This window comes from Aulonocara sp. 'chitande type north' Nkhata Bay, linkage group LG7, assembly GCF_057382095.1.
Source record: "Aulonocara sp. 'chitande type north' Nkhata Bay isolate Kocher_YH1m ecotype deep benthic linkage group LG7, A_spYH_male_GT1.1, whole genome shotgun sequence".
NCBI lineage: Eukaryota > Metazoa > Chordata > Actinopteri > Cichliformes > Cichlidae > Aulonocara > Aulonocara sp. 'chitande type north' Nkhata Bay.
The window spans coordinates 68,860,921-68,885,691 of record NC_141350.1 but is presented as its reverse complement, the minus strand read 5'-3'; the positions used below and the strand labels follow the sequence as shown (position 1 = coordinate 68,885,691).

The 24,771-nt window shown below is 41.8% G+C and overlaps 2 protein-coding genes across 2 annotated transcripts; one reads left to right on the top strand and one right to left on the bottom strand.

Annotated features, from left to right (window-relative positions):
• Positions 1–128: 128 nt before the first annotated feature.
• Positions 129–11,744, bottom strand: rxfp3.3b (relaxin family peptide receptor 3.3b). The gene is made up of 2 exons (XM_086302194.1): positions 9,153–11,744; positions 129–2,995 (listed from the first exon to the last, which is right to left on the bottom strand). The coding sequence occupies exon 1, from the start codon at positions 11,652–11,654 to the stop codon at positions 10,497–10,499; it is 1,158 nt and encodes a 385-aa protein (XP_086158320.1). The 5' UTR covers positions 11,655–11,744; the 3' UTR covers positions 129–2,995; positions 9,153–10,496.
• A 4,494-nt stretch (positions 11,745–16,238) lies between these two features.
• LOC147326840 (uncharacterized) lies at positions 16,239–22,410 on the top strand. Its single transcript, XM_086302696.1, has 12 exons — positions 16,239–16,362; positions 16,537–16,643; positions 16,776–16,944; positions 17,288–18,185; positions 19,554–19,672; positions 19,761–19,883; positions 20,545–20,610; positions 20,732–20,820; positions 21,490–21,595; positions 21,793–21,898; positions 22,047–22,108; positions 22,202–22,410. Exons 2-12 carry the CDS (start codon positions 16,624–16,626, stop codon positions 22,292–22,294), a joined length of 1,851 nt encoding a protein of 616 aa, XP_086158822.1. The 5' UTR covers positions 16,239–16,362; positions 16,537–16,623; the 3' UTR covers positions 22,295–22,410.
• The last annotated feature ends 2,361 nt before the right edge of the window (positions 22,411–24,771 follow it).

The following is a 24,771-nucleotide window of genomic DNA, read 5'->3' as shown; positions in this document are numbered from 1 at the left end:
CAGCAGAGAATGTCCCTTAGTCTGTAACACAGTCAAATATATTCTCAAGTAATATTCAAGCATGCCATTCAGCGTGTTAGTACGAGCAGCTCGGGAGCAGCTTGGGAGAACAAGAAAACAGAGACTGCTTTAGATTGTCTTCCCAAAGTGACTCAACTTTATTCACAAGTACAACAGTTTATATAGAGGGTAAAATTCATGAGACAGCAGATTATCAGTTTAAACCAGTACAGACCAAGATAAGGCAGCGTCTTCCTGCCCTTGGGTGAAGAAGCATCCTTTGTGTAGTTTATTAGTTCAGCTACAATTGTGATTATCTCAGCGACATATTTTCAAGGCACAAAACGAAGAGTTCTTACATTAGTGAAATCTGAAACAAACCATTTGGCCTTCAACAGGCGTCTAAAAGATTAAGAAACTAATGTAGCTGAGGGAGTGATCTCTGTGGTATTTCAACCTTGTACCAGCCTGTGATTCTCACACATCAATTCTTGGGTCAAAGAGAAAAACACTGAAACAAAGGGGCCTTATTGAATGACAGAGTTTTCCTGCATAATGTCACTATAAAACAATATCCAGTAAATGCTCCCATGGTACTAAAATACCTAACAGTTCCCCTCTTTTATTATTTTTTAAAATAATAACTCAAATAGAAAGGAAAAATCACAAATGTAATAACATAATATAAAAAGCAAATCATAAAATGTAATAGTTCACAACCTAATGTTCAATATACACATCAGGAACATCATTGGTAACATCTGGCACATCCTCAGGATCAATTTGTGCTAATTGCAAATACATTGAAGTAGCTGTACTAGTAGCTATACGGGTTATCATTGAGCGTACACAGGGTATCACACAACAGGCAATAATCATCAAAAACAAAATAATACATGCTACAACCGTTACAAAGGCTATAATGAGTTCCTTCCATTTTCCAAACGTGTCCTGCATCCACTTGTCTAGCCACTGACCGTGACCTGTATTGGCTCTTAGTTCTATCTGCAATGCTTCAAGTTTATTCATAGCTTGTGTAAATGAACCGTTAGGGGCGGTATTATTGGGAATAAAAGTACAACAAAAATCTTCAAACATAGCACAAACACCTCCTTTCTCAGCTAACAGCATATCTAAGGCCATTCTATTTTGCATGGTCATTAAGGAGGTAGCAGACATCTGTTCTCCTAGGGCTTTAAGGGCCGTATTGGTCAAATTAGTAAGTCTTTGCTGATTGTAATAAACATAATTGATCCAGCCTACATTTTTGTTTACCTGTATCCACGGTAGTATTGAGACAAACCCTGCTGATATTTCTCCTTGTGCCTTTAATTCATTTGGTATCCCGCGTGGAACTCCTATAGCATCTATGTAAACGTTATGTGAATAAGCGGAGCGTTCCGTCCGTCTGCTGGATACAGGCAGATCCGAGGTTTGTTGTATCAGTAGTTCTTGAGCTAAAGTTACTAGACCGCAGGTACCGGTCCAATTAACAGGTAAGGCTAATCTAAGAGTATTATTGCACATCCAATAAGCATGTGGGATTGGTCTGGTCAGGCGCGAAGCTGTAAAGCCTTTTAATATGCCTCCCCAGTACGAGTCGTTTAGTGTGTTGGGCGAATGCAGGATTGTTGAGTTATCTGAATGCGTACTTATATATGCATATATATAAGAAAACATATGTTTATATTGTGTCCTGTCAACACTCGCTGCTAGCCATGTTTCGTTACAGCGTGCTCCTGGAGAGTCAGAAAAGAACGTATAGTTTTGTGTGTCATAATTTATGTTTTCAAGTTTTGGTCGGTGTATGCATGTCATCAAAATATTTGGGTGATGGCGCACCTGTGTTGGGGGCGAAAGAGGTTCAGTGCGGTCTTCGGGGCGCTTCATTTGGTTGCAGGGGTGGGTAGAATCATTAATCATGCTAACATCCTTACTAGAGACTTGTGCTGTGTATATGAATAAACAATCTAAAGGACTTAGTTCTACTCGCAGCGCTTCAATCAGGGTTACCGTTAAGGGCCCCTTTTTATCATCTTTGAATAGCATCTTTGTTAAGGGAAAACCTGAAATTGGATATCCCACTATGACCTGTTCTGGATTACCCTTTGAACAGACATAACAGTTACTGTTTCCTAAGTCACGAGCGGCTGTTCTGGCATTGTCATACCAGGCGTTAGTTCCTGTTCTAGGGGGTGCATAAGATGGTTTATTGGTGGTGTCTGTGTTGCTTTCTACTGATTTTAGAGAACGTGACGAGTGTACTAGGTGGGTGTCTTGCCAAGTGGAGCATGAGGTATTGTCAGCAAAATGTGGCTTGCAGAAACGTGAACAGGGTTGCACTTTACAATACGAAATAGTAAATAAAAATCCTAAGATTAATGCAGTAGATATGATTAATAACCTAAATATATAAAAAAGACAGTTCTTTAGTCGTCTCCTGGCCTGGTCCCAGGTTCGAGAGACAACGTATAAGCGTCGTGTGATGACAATGGGCATTTCATTTTCTCCATTATCAGGATGAAACAAGTCTATCTTTATCAGGTTAGACATTGTGTGGTACTCTAGGCTTTCTGTTCCTGCTGGATGTTCGAGTACCTTGTTGTTGTTCAGGCGGGGGATCAGAGGGCTTTCTGAGTCTTGGCTCTTTCAGGCGTTGTGTGTTAATCAGTGATTGTGTGTGTGTAGGTGGATTGGATCCGGGCGCTGGCTCGCCTGAGTCGTCATCTATAGGTGTATTGAATCCGGGCGCTGGCTCGCCTGAGACGTCATCTACTTGATCCGACGCCTTAGGTGGTTTGGTGGGGCTGGTCTTAACCCTGCTGGCATGAATCCACTGAGGTTGTCCGTCTGTTAGGATGCTGGTTCTCGTCACTGCAAGTACAGTCTGGGGGCTGGAACACGCGGCCTCCCCGAGTGCCCTTGGTTTTAGCGACTTTACCAACACCGCATCTCCTGGTTTCCACGGATGGGTTGGATCTATGGAAGGGAGAGGCTGAGAGAGACAAACTTTCTGATAGTTATTATTCAGTGTTTCTACCAGGTTATGAACATAGTCAGACAATGCAGTGTCTATGTCCCCTTCCAATAGCGGTGCCCCTCTGGAGGCTGACCATGGTGTTGGAAACGGTCTTCCCATGATTATTTCAAATGGAGATAATTTGGTTGCTGCGGATGGAGTCATTCTAATCTCGCAGAGGATTTGAGGAAGTAGTTTGATCCAGGTCATTCCTGTTTCTATCATTGCTTTAGTCAGGCGATTTTTTATGGTCCTATTCATTCTTTCTACAACTCCTGAACTCTGAGGATGGTATGGCACATGATATTTCCAGTCTATTGCTAGAGTTTTAGCACACTTTTGAATTACTTCTGATGTGAATGAAGGTCCTCTATCACTGTTAATTTGGTGAGGTATTCCAAATCTGGGTATTATTTCATTGCACAACTTTTGACAGACTACTTCTGCAGTTTCTTTTGATGTTGGGTAAGCTTCTACCCATTTACTAAATTGGTCCACTATTACCAGTAAGTACTTGATGCTTCCTTGTGCTGGCATGTGTGTAAAATCAATTTGTAATGTATGAAATGGAAAATCTGGTTGTGGTAAATGCTGATGTTTTGCTTTTGGTTTTCCTACATTAGTTCGTGCACATGTTAGACAGGTTGCTAATATGCGTTTTACTGCGTGTGATGTTTTCTCGATTACAAATCTTGATTTTATTGCTCCTATTACCCCTCTTTGTCCGACATGACTCACACCGTGAAAATGGCGGACAAGGATTGGCAGTAGTGAAGATGGGAGGGCAATCAAACCCTCAAGGTTTTTGTATAAGCCGTCTCTGTTATCTAAGGTACAATCATTACTTTCCCAGTAAGTGTAATCTAAGGCAGAGGCTTGCTCTTGTATGAATTTTAGGTCAACATTTGTTTCTAAATAGTCTGGGAGCGTGACAAGTGGCAGCTGTAAAGGCAAAGATAATACTTCCCTTCTGGGTGGTTGCTGTGAGGCAGCAGCTGCTTTCGCGGTTACGTCTGCAAGAGCATTTCCCACTGCTTCGTCTGTGTCAGCCGTGCTGTGCCCCTTCGTTTTAACAACTGCAATTGCCGATGGCAGCTGTATAGCCTGCAAAAGTCTTTGAACAAGGTCAGAATTAGCGATCGGTTTTCCATCAGCAGATCTAAATCCTCTTTGTCTCCACAATGTGCCAAAGTCATGCACCACACCGAATGCATAACGGCTATCAGTGTAAATTGTTACCCGCTTATCTACATGTAACTCACAGGCGCGTATTAAAGCCATGAGCTCTGCTTTTTGTGCTGAGTGAAATGGTAATGAGTGAGCCTCTAGTATGATGTCAGGCAATGTCACCACCGAATAGCCACAAAGAAATAAGTTGTCATTTGGTTTTGAACAGGACCCGTCCACATAAACAATGACTGAGTCTGGGATTGGTGTCTGCTCTAAGTCTGGGCGTGGTGCTGTGGATTCCTGTATACGTGTCATACAATTATGATCGTCAGGGTCGTCTGAACCATCCTGTCGGTCAGAGGAACACAGCATACGAATGAGTAAGTGTGCTGGCGAATTGGGTGTGCTGCTTGCTTTTATAGTGAGATTTGCTGTTGAAGTCAGTGTAGCTTCATAACCTGAGCGACGTTGTGCGGTCATGTGTTGTGTAGTTATGTTTGCTAGGATGGTCGTGACCTGGTGATTGGTGTGTAGAATAGTGTCATGTGAGAGTGTGAGCTTCTCGCAGTCCCTTATCATGATAGAGCAAGCTGCTACTGCTCTCAGGCAGGCCGGCATCCCCTGAACTACTGCTGGCAGCACCTTTGAGTAGAAGGCTACTGGACGGTAGCCACAGCCATGCTCTTGGGCCAATACACCTGCACAGGTTGTGCCGTTCTCTGTGACGTACAGGTGGAACGGTAAGTGGTAGTCAGGCAGACCCAAACAAGGGGCGGAGGTCAGCGCTCCCTGTAATGCATTGAAAGAGGCAGTCATTTCTGTGGACCACAGTATTCGAGGAGGCTTGTCTTTTTTGCAGCATTCACGCAGAATGTGGTCATGAAAAGAACAGTCTGGTATCCACTGTCTGCAATAGTTCACCATGCCTAGGAAAGACAGCATTTCTTTCTGTGTAGTGGGCTTAGGGACAGAGGTCACAGCTTTGACCCTGTCTGTAGTCATAGAACGTTGTCCGTGAGACAGTGTAAATCCCAAATATTGAACAGAAGTCTGACAGTACTGCATTTTCTTTGCTGATGCTTTGTGGCCAGTCTGTTGGAGGTGCTGGAGTAGCATGTGTGTGGCAGTTTGACATAGTTTTTCACTTTCAGCACAGAGGAGGAGATCATCTACATACTGGATCAGAGTACAGCCCTCTGGAGGAGTGAAGCCGTCTAGGGTAGCACGTACCACCATTGAGAAAGCCGCAGGGCTGTCTACCATGCCTTGGGGTAAGCGAGTCCATGTGTACTGCTTATCTCTATGTGTAAAAGCAAATATCGGCTGTGTGTCTATATGCACAGGTACTGAGAAAAAGGCGGAGCACAAATCCACCACAGTAAAATGTGTAGCTGTTGCTGGAATAGATGTCAGTATGCTGGGAACATCTGGGACAATAGGTGGCAGAGGCTTAATGACTGCATTAACTTGCCTTAAGTCTTGTGTGAAACGCCATACGCCAGGTTTGTTAGGCTTTGGCACAGGATTGACAGGAGTGTTATATGGAGATACTGTGGGCTTTATTACTCCAGCTGTCAATAAATCTCCTATGATGATGTCTAAGGCTGCGGCTTTTTCAGTGGAAATGGGATATTGCCTGACATATACCGGTTTGTTGTTTTTCAGCTGAGCATGATAAGGTGTACAGTCAATAAATCCTACATCATTCTCACCTTTTGACCATAATGTCATGTTTTGATATTCAGCTGGCAATGTGACAGCAGAGATAGTACAGTGTATGGGGTAGGTTAGATCTATGTGTTGACATGGTGCAGTGATGTCATAGCCTATGTCTGAGTTATGTGACAAAACCACTGTTTGGCCTTCACTGGTGTGAGCAGTTATCATGTTGTTGAACAGTGTGAGAGAAACAAATATGTGGCTTCCAGGCATGGGGCTACCTGGTAACGGTGTTTGCACATGTTTTTGACACAGAGTGTGACGTGGGATACCAGTCAGATGGATATTGAGTTCATTCTCCGCTGAGGCGTCCAGCTGACACAGAGGATGTTCCTTCTCCATGGTGTCGGTGCATAGGGCAGAGAAAACATAGCTGTTATCAGTATCTGCAAACATTTCACCCTTTGTGTTAAATGAAATACACAAGTTCATTTTTGCCATTAAATCTCTGCCTAATAGATTCACAGGCGAGTTTGGAATAATTATGAATGGATGATATGTAATTTCATCTGGTTTTGGGCCCCAGCGTGTCTTTAGAGAATGAGTTTTGGGGCATTGCACTAGAGTTCCGTTTATTCCCATGGTGTTGATGCACACAGAGGAAACAGGCCCATTATAGAATTTTCCAGACAGTGAACTTTTAGTGGCTCCACTGTCAACTAAAAAGGAATAAATCTTTTCACCTATCTCTATATCTAACATGGGCAAGCTTTCTGTGTTACGGGACAATTGCAAATGCAGCATCGTGTGTAGTGCTTCACACTGTCCCTCATCTTCACCTGGGCCTCCCTATTGTCGGTCCAGTCTTTCGTTATCATATGGGTGGGGATTAAAATGTGGATTATAAGGTTGCTGCCTAAGTGCAAAGGGGCCATTATTTTGATGTGGTTCCTGTCTGCGTTGCCAGTTACCTTGTCTGTAAGAGCTCTGCTTACGCCTAGTGGCAGGAGCTGGTCCTGTGTTTTGTGGTTGAGACCTACGTGGTGCTGATTTGCATTCCGTCCTCCAGTGTCCTATTTTTCCACAGTAAAAACATACGTCTCCACTCCTATCTTTCCTTCTGAAATCTCCCTGCTGCGCTTGTTGAGGGGACGGGGCCCCTGCATACATCATTTTTTCACTTTCCTCTGAGCCTTCAACATCAAAATTCAACATCATCTTAACAGTTTTAGCCTTCGTGCTGTTGGGGAAAAGATCTGCACCAGCTTTTGTTTTGACAAGTGTGATAAAGTTCTTTATTTTCATGTCATAGAGATTATCAGTGGCAGTCAGCTTCAATAGTTGTGAACATTCTGGATGAATATTGTTTAAGAATGTTGTTATGAAAATCTGATCATTTCCTCCTTCAGGCATGCATGCCTCATTAGTCCAGCAGTGTGTGAAACGTTTCATAAACACTAGAATGGATTCATCTGGCTTTTGCTTACACATGGTTACTGCATTTAAATCAATTTTATCTCTAGACATTGTGAGCAGAAATCTCTTTAGATTTTGAAAAAAGGCTGTGATTTTGTCATCATTTATCCACAAAAACGAGGAGGTGTTGGCTGCTTGGTCATTTTTAGGGTCTAGTTCCTCTACTTCTTCAATAAGCTGAGATTCAGTCACACCTGGGATTCGTTGACATAATATATATCTATAGTCAGGCCCACCCAAGTGGTGGTATCTGGTACTTCTCTGTAATGCAGAAACAAAGGCTGTAGGATTTTGTAGAGGATCGGGAAGTTCTTTAATGGTTGCTGCTAACTCTGAAATTTTAGGGGGTTGAATGCAACACATGTCCCCTATTATCATGAACGGGAGGGAGGTGCTGACGTCATTAAATTGTGATCCCTGCTTTTCTTTATAACGGGTGTTTTTGTGGGGGCCCTCTTGAGTTTTTTCCTCTTTTTTCTGCTTTAAGTAGTTCCTTATTAAATTTCTGGTGTTAGTTATTGCTTTTGGCACAGTCAAACCATTCGCTACTCTAGTGTGGCGCTGAACATGATTATCTATGACAGAAACGGCTTCCTGCAGTTCGGCTTCCGTACGTTCAGTTAAAGGGTCTTTCATGATTTCCTCACACTCTGTCATTAACTGTTTTGTTTGCTTTTTATGTTCCTGTAACTCTCTTTCTCGTTCAGTGTATTCTCGTTCCTGTCTTTGATCTAGGTTAAACCAGTCATCTTCTTCTGATTTAGGTGTCATTTCAGTGTCTTCCTCACTCCTTTGGGATTCTGCTGTTAAATCAGAATATACGCGCTGATGACGTGCAGCCGCCGCAGCAGCTATTAATTCTGTTTTTTCATCATAAGGCGGCGGAGCCGTAGGTTGAACGGATGGGCATATAAGGCTAGTTTTTTCTGCAGTGGATTTACTAGAGCCTACACTGGCTTGATTTAAAGCATTTACGTCTGGCTCGGGTCCTTTTTTCCATAGTGGTAGCATGCGATTGGTCACATCACGACATTCTATCATATATTTTTTACAGGACTTTTTAATCAGCCTACTTTTCTTATCACAAATAGTATTTAACATTTCTACTGACCTGTTTTCTGGCGATAATCGTTCGGGATAGGTCTCCGGAAATACATTAGGATGCATTAAAGTTATAGTTCTTAAGTTCGAGACGAAATCAGTCACGTAAGCACTTCCGCATGTTCTGGATACGTAATCATGGAAGTCTTCATTGATTCGCGAGCGTGGGTTAAACGTAACCGGAAGTGGGAGTCGTACTGAGCCGCTATTTGTGATTTTATATTTTATTTTTTTCGGTTTTACAGTTAATTTTGATTTTTTATCGGACCCGTCTAAGGTCTTTGAATTATTCTGACCCATGGTCAGTGATTTCCAGAGGGGTTTAGACGCTTTGAAGGATTTAAGTTAGTTTTTATTTTTGCTGTGGCACACCTGAGGTTACTTGATTTTTTGCTAGCAATTTTATGTTTTTAGTGAGCAACTTCTCACTTTTTAACGAGCAACTTCTCGTTTTATGACCCCAGGCAACTTCCTGTGTCCTTTCTGCTGGTGAGCAACTTCTTAGTTTATGACAGCAGGCAACTTCCTGTGTCCTTTCTGCTTTTATTTACAAAACAACAGGCAACTTCCTGTGTTTCTATGTGGGCCACTAAATAAGGCTCCTCAGTGTATCCCACTTGTTACTATGTGGGCCACTGAAGAAGGCCTCGTCAGCGTATCCCGTTTCTATGTGGATCACTGAGAAAGGCATAACACAGTCTTATAAAATAAAAAGACAAGTGCCTACCTTCGTCAGGATCCCACTTCTCGACACCAAAATTGAAGGAAACTGTTTCCAGGGCCTACTCCGTGGATCGGCTTCCTCCGAGGCGTGGACGTCTATCAGCAGAGAATGTACCTTCACCTATCAGCAGAGAATGTCCCTTAGTCTGTAACACAGTCAAATATATTCTCAAGTAATATTCAAGCATGCCATTCAGCGTGTTAGTACGAGCAGCTCGGGAGCAGCTTGGGAGAACAAGAAAACAGAGACTGCTTTAGATTGTCTTCCCAAAGTGACTCAACTTTATTCACAAGTACAACAGTTTATATAGAGGGTAAAATTCATGAGACAGCAGATTATCAGTTTAAACCAGTACAGACCAAGATAAGGCAGCGTCTTCCTGCCCTTGGGTGAAGAAGCATCCTTTGTGTAGTTTATTAGTTCAGCTACAATTGTGATTATCTCAGCGACATATTTTCAAGGCACAAAACGAAGAGTTCTTACATTAGTGAAATCTGAAACAAACCATTTGGCCTTCAACAGGCGTCTAAAAGATTAAGAAACTAATGTAGCTGAGGGAGTGATCTCTGTGGTATTTCAACCTTGTACCAGCCTGTGATTCTCACACATCAATTCTTGGGTCAAAGAGAAAAACACTGAAACAAAGGGGCCTTATTGAATGACAGAGTTTTCCTGCATAATGTCACTATAAAACAATATCCAGTAAATGCTCCCATGGTACTAAAATACCTAACACTATAAAACATATGCGGGGTCACAGAAAGTCCACAGCGCGGTCGTTTATCAGCGTTTCCGACGTTTCCCTGGTTCCTCTCCATGAACACTGCCGAGATGGAGAGAGAGGAACTGCAAGCGCGCGCCTGTGAGTCATGTGAGCGAGCAAGCAGTCAGTGGACCGGACCCCTCCCCTGCCTGTCCGCGGTCACCAAACAGCAACGACACTGATGCCAACACTAATACTTTTATTCTGAAACATGTTTTTAAGGTTTCTTTAGATTTTTTTTTTTTACATTCATGTAGTTACAGAACACACAGCAGCCACGAGCGCCAAAAACACTCCACAGAAGAACGCGTGAAGCAGCAGAAGCAGCATGACCCTCACCCGACAACCCCCAGCATCAAGTCTGCACAGAGAACTGATCCTGAACACGTCTCAGGACAGAGATGGTTCTGTGCGCTTTTACGCGCCGCCGCGTATTTACGCACGGCCCCGCTCTCTGTCCACGCCACAGCTTCAGACTGTGAGCGTTTATAAATCCCTTTGATGCAAAGTCACAAAAGTCCGGAGCCGCCCGTCGAGCAAAACACGTCACGTCCTCTGCAGCCCGGCGCGGTCCATCCATCTCTTCACCTGCGCATCGCGTCCGTGGCGCACTGGTCCGTGAGCACCGACAGGCGGCAGTTCTCCGTCTCCACGTTGTTCAGCGGGATGGCCACCTGCGTGTCATCCGGCTCCGCCCTTACCGTCCCCGAGAACGGCCGCAGGTGGCACGTGCTCGGCCCCGAGGGAGAGGAGATCCTCCAGAAGAGGTCCTTCATTTTCTTCCGGAACTCCCGGCGCATGAGGCAGTACAGCACCGGGTTCAGGCAGCTGTTGGTGTGCGCGAGGCACACGGTCACCGGGTGCACGTATGTATGCACCATGTAGAAGGTCTTGTCCCAGTTGACCACGTTGAACTTTACCAGCACGCCCCAGAAGGTGATGGCGTGGTTCGGCATCCAGCACACGAAGAACGACAGGACCACGATGGTGACGGACCGCGTGACCCTGGACCTGCGCTTCACCTGGTTGTTGTTCATGCTGCGCAGACGCACGAAGCGCAACAGCAGCAGGTAGCACGCGCTGACGATGAGCATGGGGAACACAAAGGCCACGAGGATCTTCTGCAGGTGGTGCAGCGCGAGCCACGCCTGGCCATCCGGGAAGGCGAGCAGGCACAGGCGCTCGCCGGCAACGCTCTTCACCGTGGAGAAGATCGCCGTGGGCAGGGACGCGAGCGCCGCGGACAGCCATAGCGCGGCGATAACCCACCGCACCGGGCACACACGCCGCCGGGTCCGGTCCTTCAGCGCCGAGGCCACCGACCAGTAGCGCGTGACACTCATAGCCGTGAGGAAAAAGACGCTCGCGTACATGTTCATGACGGTGACTGTCAGCACTATCTTACACATGGCGCTGCCGAACGGCCAGCTGAAGTCCAGCGCAGTGTCCACGGCCCAGAACGGCAGCGTGAGCACGAACTGGAAGTCCGTGACGGCCAGGTTGAGGATGAACAGGTTGATGCTGGAGCGCTTCTTCCGGCCGCCGCGCGCCTTCATCAGGAAGAAGACGAGCAAGTTTCCCAACAGCCCCGCGGCGCACACCAGCGAGTACACTGCCGAGATGAGAATGCGCAGCGCCGGGGAGCCGTCCGCGGGCACGTCGATGTCGTCCAGGCTGCTGAAACGGCTCGTGCCCGCCGAGGAGCGGTTCCACGCGGCGCTCTGGTTCCACGGCTCCGCCATGCCGCCTGTGAGCGTCACGTCCCGCGCGAGGGCACAAGACGGGGTGCCGGCGCGGCGAGCTGCCCGGAGCTCCTCGTGCGCATGGTCCCGACGGCCGCCGAGGGTAGACTGGCGGGCCGTGTGCGCGCAACGCGCTTTAAATGCTGCTGGTGCCCGCGGAGGCGGTTCCTGATATTTATATGAGAGAGAGAGAGAGAGAGAGAGAGAGAGAGAGAGAGAGAGAGAGGCGCGCTCAGTGTTTTTTAGCTTCCTCCCAAACAAAAACAACAACTAAAAAAAACAAACAAACTGATGCGCTGTTAGCTGTCAGCAGGTGCACGAGGCTCACGGTGGGGTGACACACACACACACACACACACACACACACACACACACACACACACACACACACACACACACACACACACACACACACACTATTGGCAGTATATTATTTTCATCGTCCTGAGTTATTAGTTCTTATTCTGAATGCGTTATGACAGTAAAACCTCGAGAAGAAAATCACTTTAAACTCCTGCTACAGCAGCCAATGAGTTATTTTTGTTTCAAGCTAAGATGAGGCAAAGTTTCACGGAGGTTAAAAAGCTCAGTGAGAGGAAAAAACGTCCATCCAGTCTCCGAGCAGAGACACTGACTTCCTCTCCAGCGCGTCTTCTAGGACGAACATGAAACGCGCAGCTGTCGCCGTCTCTGAGCCGACACTTCTTATGAATCAGATTTAATTCATTAAAGCAGCAGAGCAGCCCAGACCATCACAGCACCACCGCCGCGGCTGCTGCTGGACGCTCTCTTTATGAAACGCTGTTCGTCTGATGCAGATGTGACGAGACTCAAACGGCCTGCAGGTCTTTGCTGTTGGCTGGTCGGTCCTGGGAAGGTTGAGCACATGTTTTCTGTCTCTGTAACCTTTCAGACGGACCGACGTGGTTCCTCCGCTGGTTCTTTAGACAGCTTAGTGTTGGCGTGAAGTCAGTCCTGATGATTTATGACGAACCAGAGAAAGTTTTCCAGACACTCATCCCAGTAACATCTTCATAAATGTCACATTTTCTGCCTTTCAGCATTTCATTTCAAGTCAGATAATTTCAGATAATTTACAAATGACTGCATTCTGTTCTAATTTAAAATTTCAGCTTCCAAACTTTGTCGGCAGAGTTGTACAAACTCGAAATTCATTCATTATTCAGCCTGAATGGATTTGAATAATTATTTGAAACGTTGTTGTTTAAGACGAAGGAGGCGCGTGTTCGATGTGTACATTTTTGCGTAAATTTGTGTTACTGAAATGACTCGATGCCACCCTATCTGTCCATGTGCTCTGCGCTCCAAGTCCTTCCAAACCTGCCCGTTACGGGTCCGATGGTTACTGTAACGGGATGATGCAGGACGTGCTCAGCAGCCAATAAAAGCTGCCATAAATAAACCACTTCCTGGCTTACATGCGGTTAAGTGGCTCACTTACCTGACACATGTTCATCAGTTAATGAATCCACGCATAGATAAGATGAGGGTCCAGCGAGCCAGCTGGCACACAGCAACATTTTCCCATCATGCTCCTGTGATCCAGCTGCTCGGTGCCAGCAGGCTTCATCGATTTCACCCCAGATTGTGGGAGCTTTGCTTCCCCCCCCCCCCCCCCCCCCCCCCCACACACACAGGAGGATTTAACAGCCAGGTGTTGTGCCAAAGTAGTTACCCCCGTCAAAAATTGTTTCCCCATTCACGGGAGCGCGCAAAGTAGGAGGAGCCACTTGCCCAGCTCCGTTCTGTACGCTACTTGTCACTGATCTGCAGTCGACACGATAAAGAGTAAAAGCTGGAAAACAGCAGACTCGATGAATTTAATATTAGTTTCGTGATATTGTAATGTGCCGTGTGGAAGACAGTTTACCTTATAATGTACACTGAAATAACCTGCTGGGAATACTTTGTCTAGAAAACGACTTTGATACTATAATACTGTAAAACCAGATGCGATCATGGAAACACGTCGCTCTCCAGTGAATTTACACTCGGTTTACACTTTGTAGCGAAGCTATCACGAATGAGTTTATTTGCAAAATCAATCTCAGTATAACCAATTGATTTTGCAAAATCAATCTCAGTATAACCAATAAGTACAGTAAATTTGGAGAAGATGTCTTATTCACAGCAAAAGTTATGGAGGGATACAGATTTTATCAGGCTGTGTGGCATCGGCTGCCAAAATGTGTGCCCCCCCCATCTGTAATCCATATTGCCTTTGCCATCACAAAGGGTATATTTGCCAAATAGGTCACAGTATAACCAATAAGTACAGTAACTTTGGAGAAGATGTCTCATTCACAGCAAAAGTTATGGAGGGATACAGATTTTATCAGGCTGTGTGGCATCGGCTGCCAAAATGTGTGCCCCCCCCACCTGTAATCCATATTGCCTTTGCCATCACAAAGGGTATATTTGCCAAATAGGTCACAGTATAACCAATAAGTACAGTAACTTTGGAGAAGATGTCTCATTCACAGCAAAAGTTATGGAGGGATACAGATTTTATCAGGCTGTGTGGCATCGGCTGCCAAAATGTGTGCCCCCCCCATCTGTAATCCATATTGCCTTTGCCATCACAAAGGGTATATTTGCCAAATAGGTCACAGTATAACCAATAAGTACAGTAACTTTGGAGAAGATGTCTCATTCACAGCAAAAGTTATGGAGGGATACAGATTTTATCAGGCTGTGTGGCATCGGCTGCCAAAATGTGTGCCCCCCCCCCCCCCAATCTATGATGATGCACATTGGCAGAGTTTTTCTTTGTAAATAAATAAAATTTAAAACAACATTTAAATATATATATTTATCGTCTTTGTAAGTAACAGGGCTTTTCAAAAGTTGGCAAGTTAGTTTTGGCCAACCTTTCGTAGGCCTACTCGACTCCGACATTGTCAAATTTTTCCAAAATCTCCGGTCACGTGGGTTTTCCTAATCAATTATGCAAATTAGCTCACATTGTGCGCACGAACCGAAAACCAGAGTGCCTCTGAGCTAACTAAAAGATTACTTTACAATTTGTTTTCGAAAATAACAAACACCACAAGAGGATGGAACCAGACGAGTACAAGATTTTGGTTGCATATAAACTGAAAGGCGAGTATCCAGCGCTTTTCACGAAGAAAGAGAAATTTCTTCTCCGAAGAAAAGCTGCTATTTACGACATTGAAGGTAATAACTGCAACTTTGTAGCGTTTATAAATGTCATCAATACATATATATTAATACATATACAATGGCATAATGTGTAGTCTTAATTTGCACTAACCGATTTAATTAGCTTGACCTTTCTTTGACCTAGTTAACCCCGGTTAATAGGCACATGTGCGTTTATTAAAGTAAAAGTTTTAAGGTTTGCTATTAAGTAGACAGCGTTAACTAAGAACTGTTTTTGTCCTTTTATAGCTTAACTACAATATATTACGTCGTAATTACTTTTGGAGTGGTATGTGCCACACCCATTTACGCAGGTGTACCCACTGTTATGTCTTTATGTCTTTAAATTACATATGTGGAAAATTACTGACAGCAGGAAATTTGGAATTAAACTACTTCGAATTGATATTTGTATTAAAAATAAATCCATGATATCTGAAGGCCATTAGTCATAATTACTTTACATACCCATCACTTTTTTTAGTATCAGTAATACAGTCTTGTGTGTGGCATAATCTTTTTGGTTTCTGAAGTAGTCATACTGTCATAAATATAGAGAACCAGTCCAATAGTCACCCCCAAATTATATCACATAAATAATTGATTCATTACATTCAAGATGTATTGTCATGACTTTTACCACATATAGACCTGTCGTGGTTTAAACAGCTATAATAAACTTTTCTATTTTCTTGTTTATGTTTAGGGGAGCAGCTGTTTTACTGGCGCTACAAAGGCACAGACAAAACCATAAAGACAACGGTAGTCTGTGGGGCTGATGAGGCAAACACAATTTTTTTCAGATTTTCATGCCAGTCCTACTGGGGCCCATTGCGGGCAAACAAAAACAAGAGAAGCCATTTCAAAGCGGTTCTACTGGCCAGGGATGTCAGTCGACATCAATAATTGGGTGGGTACTCCAAAACAAACTCTATGTAATTCGACTACAGCTAAATTATTTTAAGAGGAACACAGCAATGTTTCTGTATCTCTCAAAATAAGTTATGTAAACCTTGATCATCAACTATTGTGTTTGTTATTGAATTGCTTTTATTTTTGATTAGGTTTCACAGTGCGCACTTTGCCAGGCAAGTGCTGCAACAATTAAAAAACCAGCAGAATACATTCCGATAAAGGTTAGTCATCGACCATAGCAAATAATCACATTTAATCACACAATGTTTTCATTGCTTAGAAACCTACTGATTATATACTTGAAAAAATTATAACAGTAGACTAGCATTCTGTGTAATTTCAGTATTATTAACTTAACTATGATTTTCTTTTTAAGGTCTCTCAGCCATTTGAACTGGTTGGGATGGACCTCATTGGAAAACTTACTGAAACCAACAATGGACATCAATACATATGTGTTTTTATTGATTATTTTACAAAATGGCCACAAGCATACCCTTTAAAGTCAAAATCAGCCGTGGAAGTGACAAACTGTCTCATAAAATTCGTCCACCAGTTCGAAGCCCCGAAAAGGATTCTTACTGACCAAGGCAAAGAATTTGTCAATTCTGTAAGTACTTTAGTCTTTGGCAAAAATATGTGAACTCATATTTGAATAATTTTTTGAAAATGGTTAATTTTCTGGTCTTTATAAATCTGTTGTTGAGATATTAGTATGACAGCTGTTTATTTAAATTCTTATTGTAATGTGCTTATAGCCAGTGTATATAACTTTATTTTGCAGCTCAACAAAAGGGTTTGTGGACTGTTAAAAATTAAAAGAAGCCTCTGCTCCCCCTATCACCCTCAAACGAATGGGCTGGTGGAGAAAATGAATGGCACCATCCAGAGGTAAATTCTTGGAGTACATGTTATACATTTATGGGGGTTCCCTTCAAACAAAACATTAATGCATGACATTAAACTATTAAAAACTGTAAATGATCTTTCATATGAATGTCTTCTATGTGCTTTCATTGTCAGAGCCCTGTGTAAAGTCATTGGCAACCAACCACAAATGTGGGATGAGTACCTGGATGCTGTAATGTTTGGACTCAGAACTAAAAAACAAGTGACCACCAAATACTCGCCTTACTACCTAATGTTCGGCAGAGAGGCTCGCTATCCTTCCGAAATCCCAGAAGAGTTCATGGTATGTCTTTTTGTCTGTGACAAACTACACGGAAATCCCACACAATGAAACTTTTTTAGTTTTTGAGGCGCAGGCAGATCAGTTTCAATGGATGCTATGTCACCGCCATAAAAGGACAACAACACTGAATATTTCTATGGATTGTTCCACCCCTCAATAACAGTTTTCTTCATGTCCAATCAATCCCAGGATACACTGAAGCTTTGCCAGAAATACATTGTGTCTTAAAACCTTACCAAAGACACTTAATGTAAATTTTCACTGTATTTCTCAGTTCTTTTATGTATTATCTGTGTATCTTACACAAATTATAGTAATGATAGACATGTCTTTTGATTCAAAGGTTGATGAGACTGTGGAAGACATTGTGGGGCAGGAGGAGGTGTCGGAAGACATTCAAAAGCATCAAAAACTGTTGGAACTGGTGAAGGACAACGTGGTCAAAGCTCAGGAAAAAACAAAGGGCAAAATAAAAATGATGAAGAGAGATGTCGTCTTCAAAGTTGGTGACAAAGTTTTAAGAGCTAACATAAGAAGCCAGCAGAGGAAAGGGGGGAAACTTGAAGCAAACTTTTTAGGCCCTTACATTATTACAGCAATCCAAGGTAAAAGTGCAGATCTTCAGGATTCCAATGGGACAATCATTCCAAAAGTAAATATTGACCAACTAAAGTTAAGCAAAGACAGCATGCCAAGAGTGCCACACCAGGGTTTAAAGAAAACAGCAGCCACATTACTAACAGCACAACCAGGTCAAGCAGCACCAGCATCTGCTCTAGCTTCACAGGCTACAGCAGCACCAGTGGCGGTAGCACCAGCACCTCCTCCTAGAGCTACACAGGCTACAGCACCAATGGCATCACTTACATCACTACCAGTTCAAACTAAACATCCATTTCCAGTTCCACAAGGTATACCAATAACGGTATCAGAACCAGAGTCAGGAGCAACAGCACAGAAAGACAACGAACCACCAGAACCAGCCACAAGTGCTACAGCACCAGAACACGCTACAGCTCTACAAACCGAATCCAAAACAGCAGCCGACCCAGCCTCAAAGACCATAACAGCAGACCAGGCCTCACAGACCACAACAGCAGACCCAGCCTCACAGACCACAACAGCAGACCCAGCCTCACAGACCACAGCTCCAAATGCTACAACCACACAAGCCTCAGCTCCACAGATTACAGCCCAGCAATCTACAGCACAAACCATAGAACCAACAGTTGCAGAGAAATGTAAATAAATATAATATTTTTTTAAAAAAGGACTTTTGTTCCTATGACAGTGTTTGTTTCATTACTCTGTAGATCATGGCATAGGAAATTTTACACCTTTAAAAAGATTTTGTTAGGTATATTTCCTAACAGAATATTTAAATTTAACAATATGTTAATGCTTTAAAAAAACATTCATGGGGCAAAACATTATAGAAAACTTGTAAAAGGATGTAAGCCACATGTGTAAAATTACACAAATGAAAAAGTGAGTCCTTCAAAACTGTGAATCTTTCTTTTGTTGTTGTGTAACCCAGAATGTTCATGATTGATATTGTACATCTGATGTACACTAAGAGTGAAAAGTTTGGACACACCTTCATTTTAATGTTGCTTCTTAATTTCCTTGTCTATTTTGTAGATTCATTGTTGATTAGAACTCGAGGCATCAAAACTATGAATGGACACATATGGAGCACTAACCCTAACACAAATGATGTAGTAAACCAAAAAGTATGAAAGAACCAAAAATATATTTTATATATTAGATTCTTCAAATTAGCCACCCTTTGCTTTGATCACTGCTTTGCACACTCTAGGCCTTCTGTCAGTGAGCTTCATGGGGTAGTCACCTAAGATGATTGTCACTGCATGAAAAGCATGAACACACAGAAAAACACTGAATGGGAAGGTGTGTCCCAAATTTTGACTAGTAGTGTATGTTCTTCATTTTCTTCTTTTCCAAAATTGCTGTCATATATGCTGCTAGTGACATAGAATGCCCACTACAAGAAGTATATTAATGTTGTGATGATGACTGCCTGCCAGCAACAGTTCGAAAGATCAAATACTCTTTAAGACGCTGCTTTTAACAGCCCAAAAATTGACACTCTATTTTACAGATAATAAAACTAGTTTTGGAGGAGAAAAATAAAATTTTTCCAGAAAAGGTTATGTAATAGTAAAGGCCACAGGTGCAAGCCTTGAGCCTGAGTATTTTAAAATATAGTCATGTAGCTGCAACTAAACATAATTTTAAAAAATTGTTGTAATAGGTGTTTTTGCTGGAAAAAGATATGATAGGGGGCAAGAGCATTTCTATTGCTATGTATTTAAATTTCTTTTCTTTTATTAATATGAATTTATTTAAATTTCTTTGTAGAACATTGTAAGTGTAACTTTACCCCCAAATAAAAGCAAATTTAAGTTCTCCTTTTTTTTTTTTACAAAATACAATGTTAAACCATGTGCCCATTTTATCAGCGTCTTAAAAGTATTTACCCTGAAACACGTCTTTTGTCAGACAACTACATAAGAAATTATGCATTTGAAATTTTGATTTACATTTAGTCCTGCTGACTTATCTCTTTTTCTCATTACTTTTTGTAGATATAATGGATGCCTGGGCTGGAAAGAGTCCTCACATTCTACTCTCCAGAATTGGTGCTTACAAATTATTCTACTGGGATATCCAACAAATTGGTCCAGACATGGAGTTGGAAAGTGAGGTACATTGATCTTTACTGACAACAATGCAACTATCAGTGTTTTATTCATTGACAACAGTTAACAAATGTTTACATTTTGTATTCGCAGTCTATTAATGCATATCTTGAGATCATGGTGAGACAATGCAATCGTCATAATTCAGCAAAAGCAGCATTCATTGATTCATTTTCAATGACTGCCATTTGGAAGAGAAAAGCTCCAAGACTCAAGGTAGGTATCTCTAGAAAGAATCTTGTGTGTATTGTTTAAGTACCTCTGATCATATCCACATCCAGATTTAGATTGGATAACAGCTTATGCTGAAAGAATAAATTGAGACTGGGGTTAGTAGATGTGGATAGTTTATCAGACTTGACAGTTCTCTTTTGTTCTCTGCTTGTCTGGTTTCCTCCTCTTTTTGTACACACTCCAATCAATGCTTGATTTGAAATTTTCAAACATTTGGGCTAATATCTCTTTTGAAATCATCAACACTGCTTCATCTCTTTAATAGGTACCTTTTTATTATCAAGTGATTCTTATGTCACTGTTAAAGAGGCTTAAGAAAGCATTAAACATTATTCTGCAGATGGTAAAAGGATCGCATTGAAAATGATTGAAAATGAACTCCATGTCCAAAAAAAATCCTTAGAAAGACCTTTATTAGTCTTGGAGGAAGTAATGTGCAAAACCACTTATAAAAAATATAAGATAGTCCAGCTTCTTGCACAGGTTAAAGAAATGAGGGGTGAATCATGGCTTTCGCACAGTACTTTATAAGTGGATGATATATAATATATCATAAATTGCTTTAATAAAAAAGGACTCTAAACAACATGTTATTGCATTTCTTTCTGAAGTGAATATTTTTATTGTTTTGTTTCAATTTAAGATCAAACCCATGGAGCATGAAGTCATTCTGGGAATTGTAAATGAACATCATCACTGGACATTAGTGGTAAAAAAATAATTGCATTTACAATATTCATCAAATCAGTTTTATAAGACAAATGCATGGCATGCAGATAATCTTAACTCTTGAATTATTACATGTAATTCTCCACATAATTTTACTGTAGGTCATTTACCCACAAGAAAAGAAGTCACTGTATCTTGATCCACTCAGAGAAACTAAACAAGGTATCCAAAATTGTTTGGAATCAACAAGGTAAGGATAAATGTTGAAATTTATTTTGACCCTTTATTAAACGCTTTGTTGCTGTTGTTATTTATGTGTTTATTATGACAATTATAAGTATGATGTCAATCAAAAAAAAAAAAAAAAAATTGGCACTCAAAATTAAAAAAATAGCAGCAACAGGTTTGAATTTTTGTGTTGGCCTTCTGATATTGTGGTGTTATGGGTTAATTTTGCCTTTAAAGAGAAGTCTCCCCATGTTTCAATGTTTATTTGAGGACCTGATGTCTGTATGAGATGATGTTTTTACATTAGAAAATATAGCATGGGGAGAATAATGTTTAGTAGTTGCATAAAGTGTTGCGGAGGTTTAGCACTAAAACATCAGACAAATGTCTAAAATAATTTCACATAGGTTATACATGTGTGAATTTCATCTTTGCTCCTCCTCCACATCTCTTCAAAGTGTACTGTGTAAGTGATTGATTTCTATATCATGGGTGGAAACGGGAAAAAAAGCAGAAGTAATTGTCCACGGAAATGCGTTGTAGACTTTTAAAAAGTAATGATTTTAACAAAACATGTGGTCAGTTCTTAACTTGATGTTCAACAGACACTTAAGCTCTCCATACTGTTCACCTTCTTGTGTCACCAAAATTTTAAAACATGTTATTTGTTTTTATTGTACTTGTCTTTCAGGGCATTCATGCGAAAAAAAGGATGCAACGTCTCAAGATGGACTTGTGACACAGTCAAACACCCAAAACAAGTGGACGCTACCTCATGTGGAGTCTTTGCATTGAAAGTACGAGTCTTAACCGTAATACATACATATATACGAGAATATTGGAAATGTTGTGTTGTAATAAATGTTAATGACAGGAAAAGGAATATAAGATAATTACACAATAAAAGAAAGAAATTGATTCACAGGAAACAAATTACTATAAAATAACATTTACGATATTAGCCTATTTAGTCATCTTCGAATCTCTTTTTCAGTTTGCTGAAAAGATCTTGCGAAAAGAGTCAATAGACTTTCTGTCTACAAAAAAGGCCATAAACACACACAGGCTGCAAATTGCCACCACTCCTCTCCTAGAGACAGGTAACTCATTTTCCACCATTCAGTGTTCTCACATCATGAATATTTTCATCATGATGGCTGTAGAAACAAACCATATAGTTGTTTGAATGAAGTAATAAGTGCAGTAGGTAGTATACTCTATGTGCTATTTTTTCACTTTTTAAAACAGATGACTTGACAAACATCTGTCATTTCTGCGGGGAAGAAGAGCATGAAACTGACAACAAATGGGTAATGACATCAAGAAAGACTGCTAAATGTTATGATCAATTCCCATAAATGAAATTTTAACATTGGGATTTGTAATTATTTATTTTTTTACAGATTCAGTGTGAGATGTGTTTGCGGTGGTTCCACCAGCTCTGCGTGAAAAGCCCACCACCAGAAGATGTGTTTATTTGTCTCGCTTGTACATAGTTGACACTAAAGGTCCACAGCTAGTGTTCTTATGGCACACATTGTCGAGAACACATATCTACATATATAGATGTAGATGTTAAATTAAAAAGTCTAAAAAACCAAATGGTCTCCAAAGTTACTGTAGTTATTAGTTATACTGTTATTTATTTTGCAAATAAACTCTTTCGTGATAGCAACGCCAAGGTGCATTATTGATGGGGGGGGCACACATTTTGGCAGCCGATGCCAAACAGCCTGATAAAATCTGTATCCCTCCATAACTTTTGCTGTGAATGAGACATCTTCTCCAAAGTTACTGTACTTATTGGTTATACTGTGACCTATTTGGCAAATATACCCTTTGTGATGGCAAAGGCAATATGGATTACAGATGGGGGGGGCACACATTTTGGCAGCCGATGCCATACAGCCTGATAAAATCTGTATCCCTCCATAACTTTTGCTGTGAATGAGACATCTTCTCCAAAGTTACTGTACTTATTGGTTATACTGTGACTTATTTGGCAAATATACCCTCTGTGATGGCAAAGGCAATATGGATTACAGATTGGGGGGGGGGGGGGGGGGGGGGGGGCACACATTTTGGCAGACGATGCCACACAGCCTGATAAAATCTGTATCCCTCCATAACTTTTGCTGTGAATAAGACATCTTCTCCAAATTTACTGTACTTATTGGTTATACTGAGATTGATTTTGCAAATAAACTCATTCGTGATAGCTTCGCTACAAAGTGTAAACCGAGTGTAAATTCACTGGAGAGCGACGTGTTTCCATGATCGCATCTGGTTTTACAGTATTATAGTATCAAAGTCGTTTTCTAGACAAAGTATTCCCAGCAGGTTATTTCAGTGTACATTATAAGGTAAACTGTCTTCCACACGGCACATTACAATATCACGAAACTAATATTAAATTCATCGAGTCTGCTGTTTTCCAGCTTTTACTCTTTATCGTGTCGACTGCAGATCAGTGACAAGTAGCGTACAGAACGGAGCTGGGCAAGTGGCTCCTCCTACTTTGCGCGCTCCCGTGAATGGGGAAACAATTTTTGACGGGGGTAACTACTTTGGCACAACACCGGCATGAACACTCAGAGGAACGTCACCAGCTCTGCTGCTAGGGATGGGTATTGATAAGATTTTCATGATTCCGATTCCAGTTTCGATTCTGTTTAACGATTCGATTCTTTTAAAAAAAAAGGAGAACACTAAGGTTGATTAGCTTAGGACTTTGTTTTATATCTTCTCTTTGAACAAGACAGACATTTAGGAGTAACATGGCCTTACAAACCCAACAGTGAGATCTTAAGAGATCCAGCCTACGGCTCTTCAATGGGGTGTCACAGGATCCCCAGGGAAAAAAAAAATGTAAATGTAAAATAATAAAATAAATATTCTTCTGTAGCAATAACAAAGTATAACATCAATTATTCTGTAGCAATTACACAAGAATATCCAGTAATGTCCCTGCCTACAATTAAACACATTCACTTACTGAAAATCATCTGCTGTGGCAAACGGGTGCAAGCCTTTGACCACAAACTGAGTCACTGCTCGGTGACATTCGTCTATCCTGCCTGAAAGGAGACGCTACCGGCAGACTGCAGCGAGAACTGCCAGCATCTGAGCCAGACTCTGTCTCATCATGGTCACTAAATGCACAGTAATGGCAGGTTTGTAATAAGGCAGATCGCGCTAACATAATGTGCTGTTAGTTGATTATTTACCTGCCGCATTAACGGGAGAGGACGTGCAAACGTTACCGCTGCTGCAGGGTTGAGCTTCACGAGTCCGGAGCGAATTAAAAACACGACATTCATTTAAGGTCATCGCGTGTTTGTGAGCAAATGCTTTTTTTTTTGTTTTTTTTGCCTGTCCCGTTTGGCTCTTTTGCCATCAGAATTGTTGTCTAAAGGCAAAGAAAGATGCCCAACGGATTTACTTTACCAAACTGACCATCCCAGCCTTGCCGTAATGGTCCATTTGATTCACCTTTTATTGTTTATTTTATTTTCACTTACTGAATACGGGACAGACTTGACTGGGGGAAAGAAGGGGAGAAAGAAAGAGGGAAAGAGAAACAGCTGAGAAGAGGGACGGGGGAGAAGGGCAAAAGACAAAAACCAACAGAACGGGCAGAGAAAAAAAATGCATATATCAATCACCTGGATCACCTGCTGAGAAAGAAAAAAGAAAACAAGCAGAAGAGAACAAGAGTAATAGAATAAACAACATCACAATGATATATGGGAATATGACAGTAAATACTAAATATTAAACATTATTGTGCAGCACATAAGATCAACAGAACACAGTGTGCTTTGAGGTAGGAGCCAAAAAGGGTGTAGTTTGTGGGTGTGATCACCCGTGTGTACACCTGTGAGCATGGACGCGCTTGTTTTTTGTTTTTTTAAAGGTTCCTTCATGTGGGATAAAATTGAGGCAGAGGCAGCCAGAAGGGGACAGAGGGGGA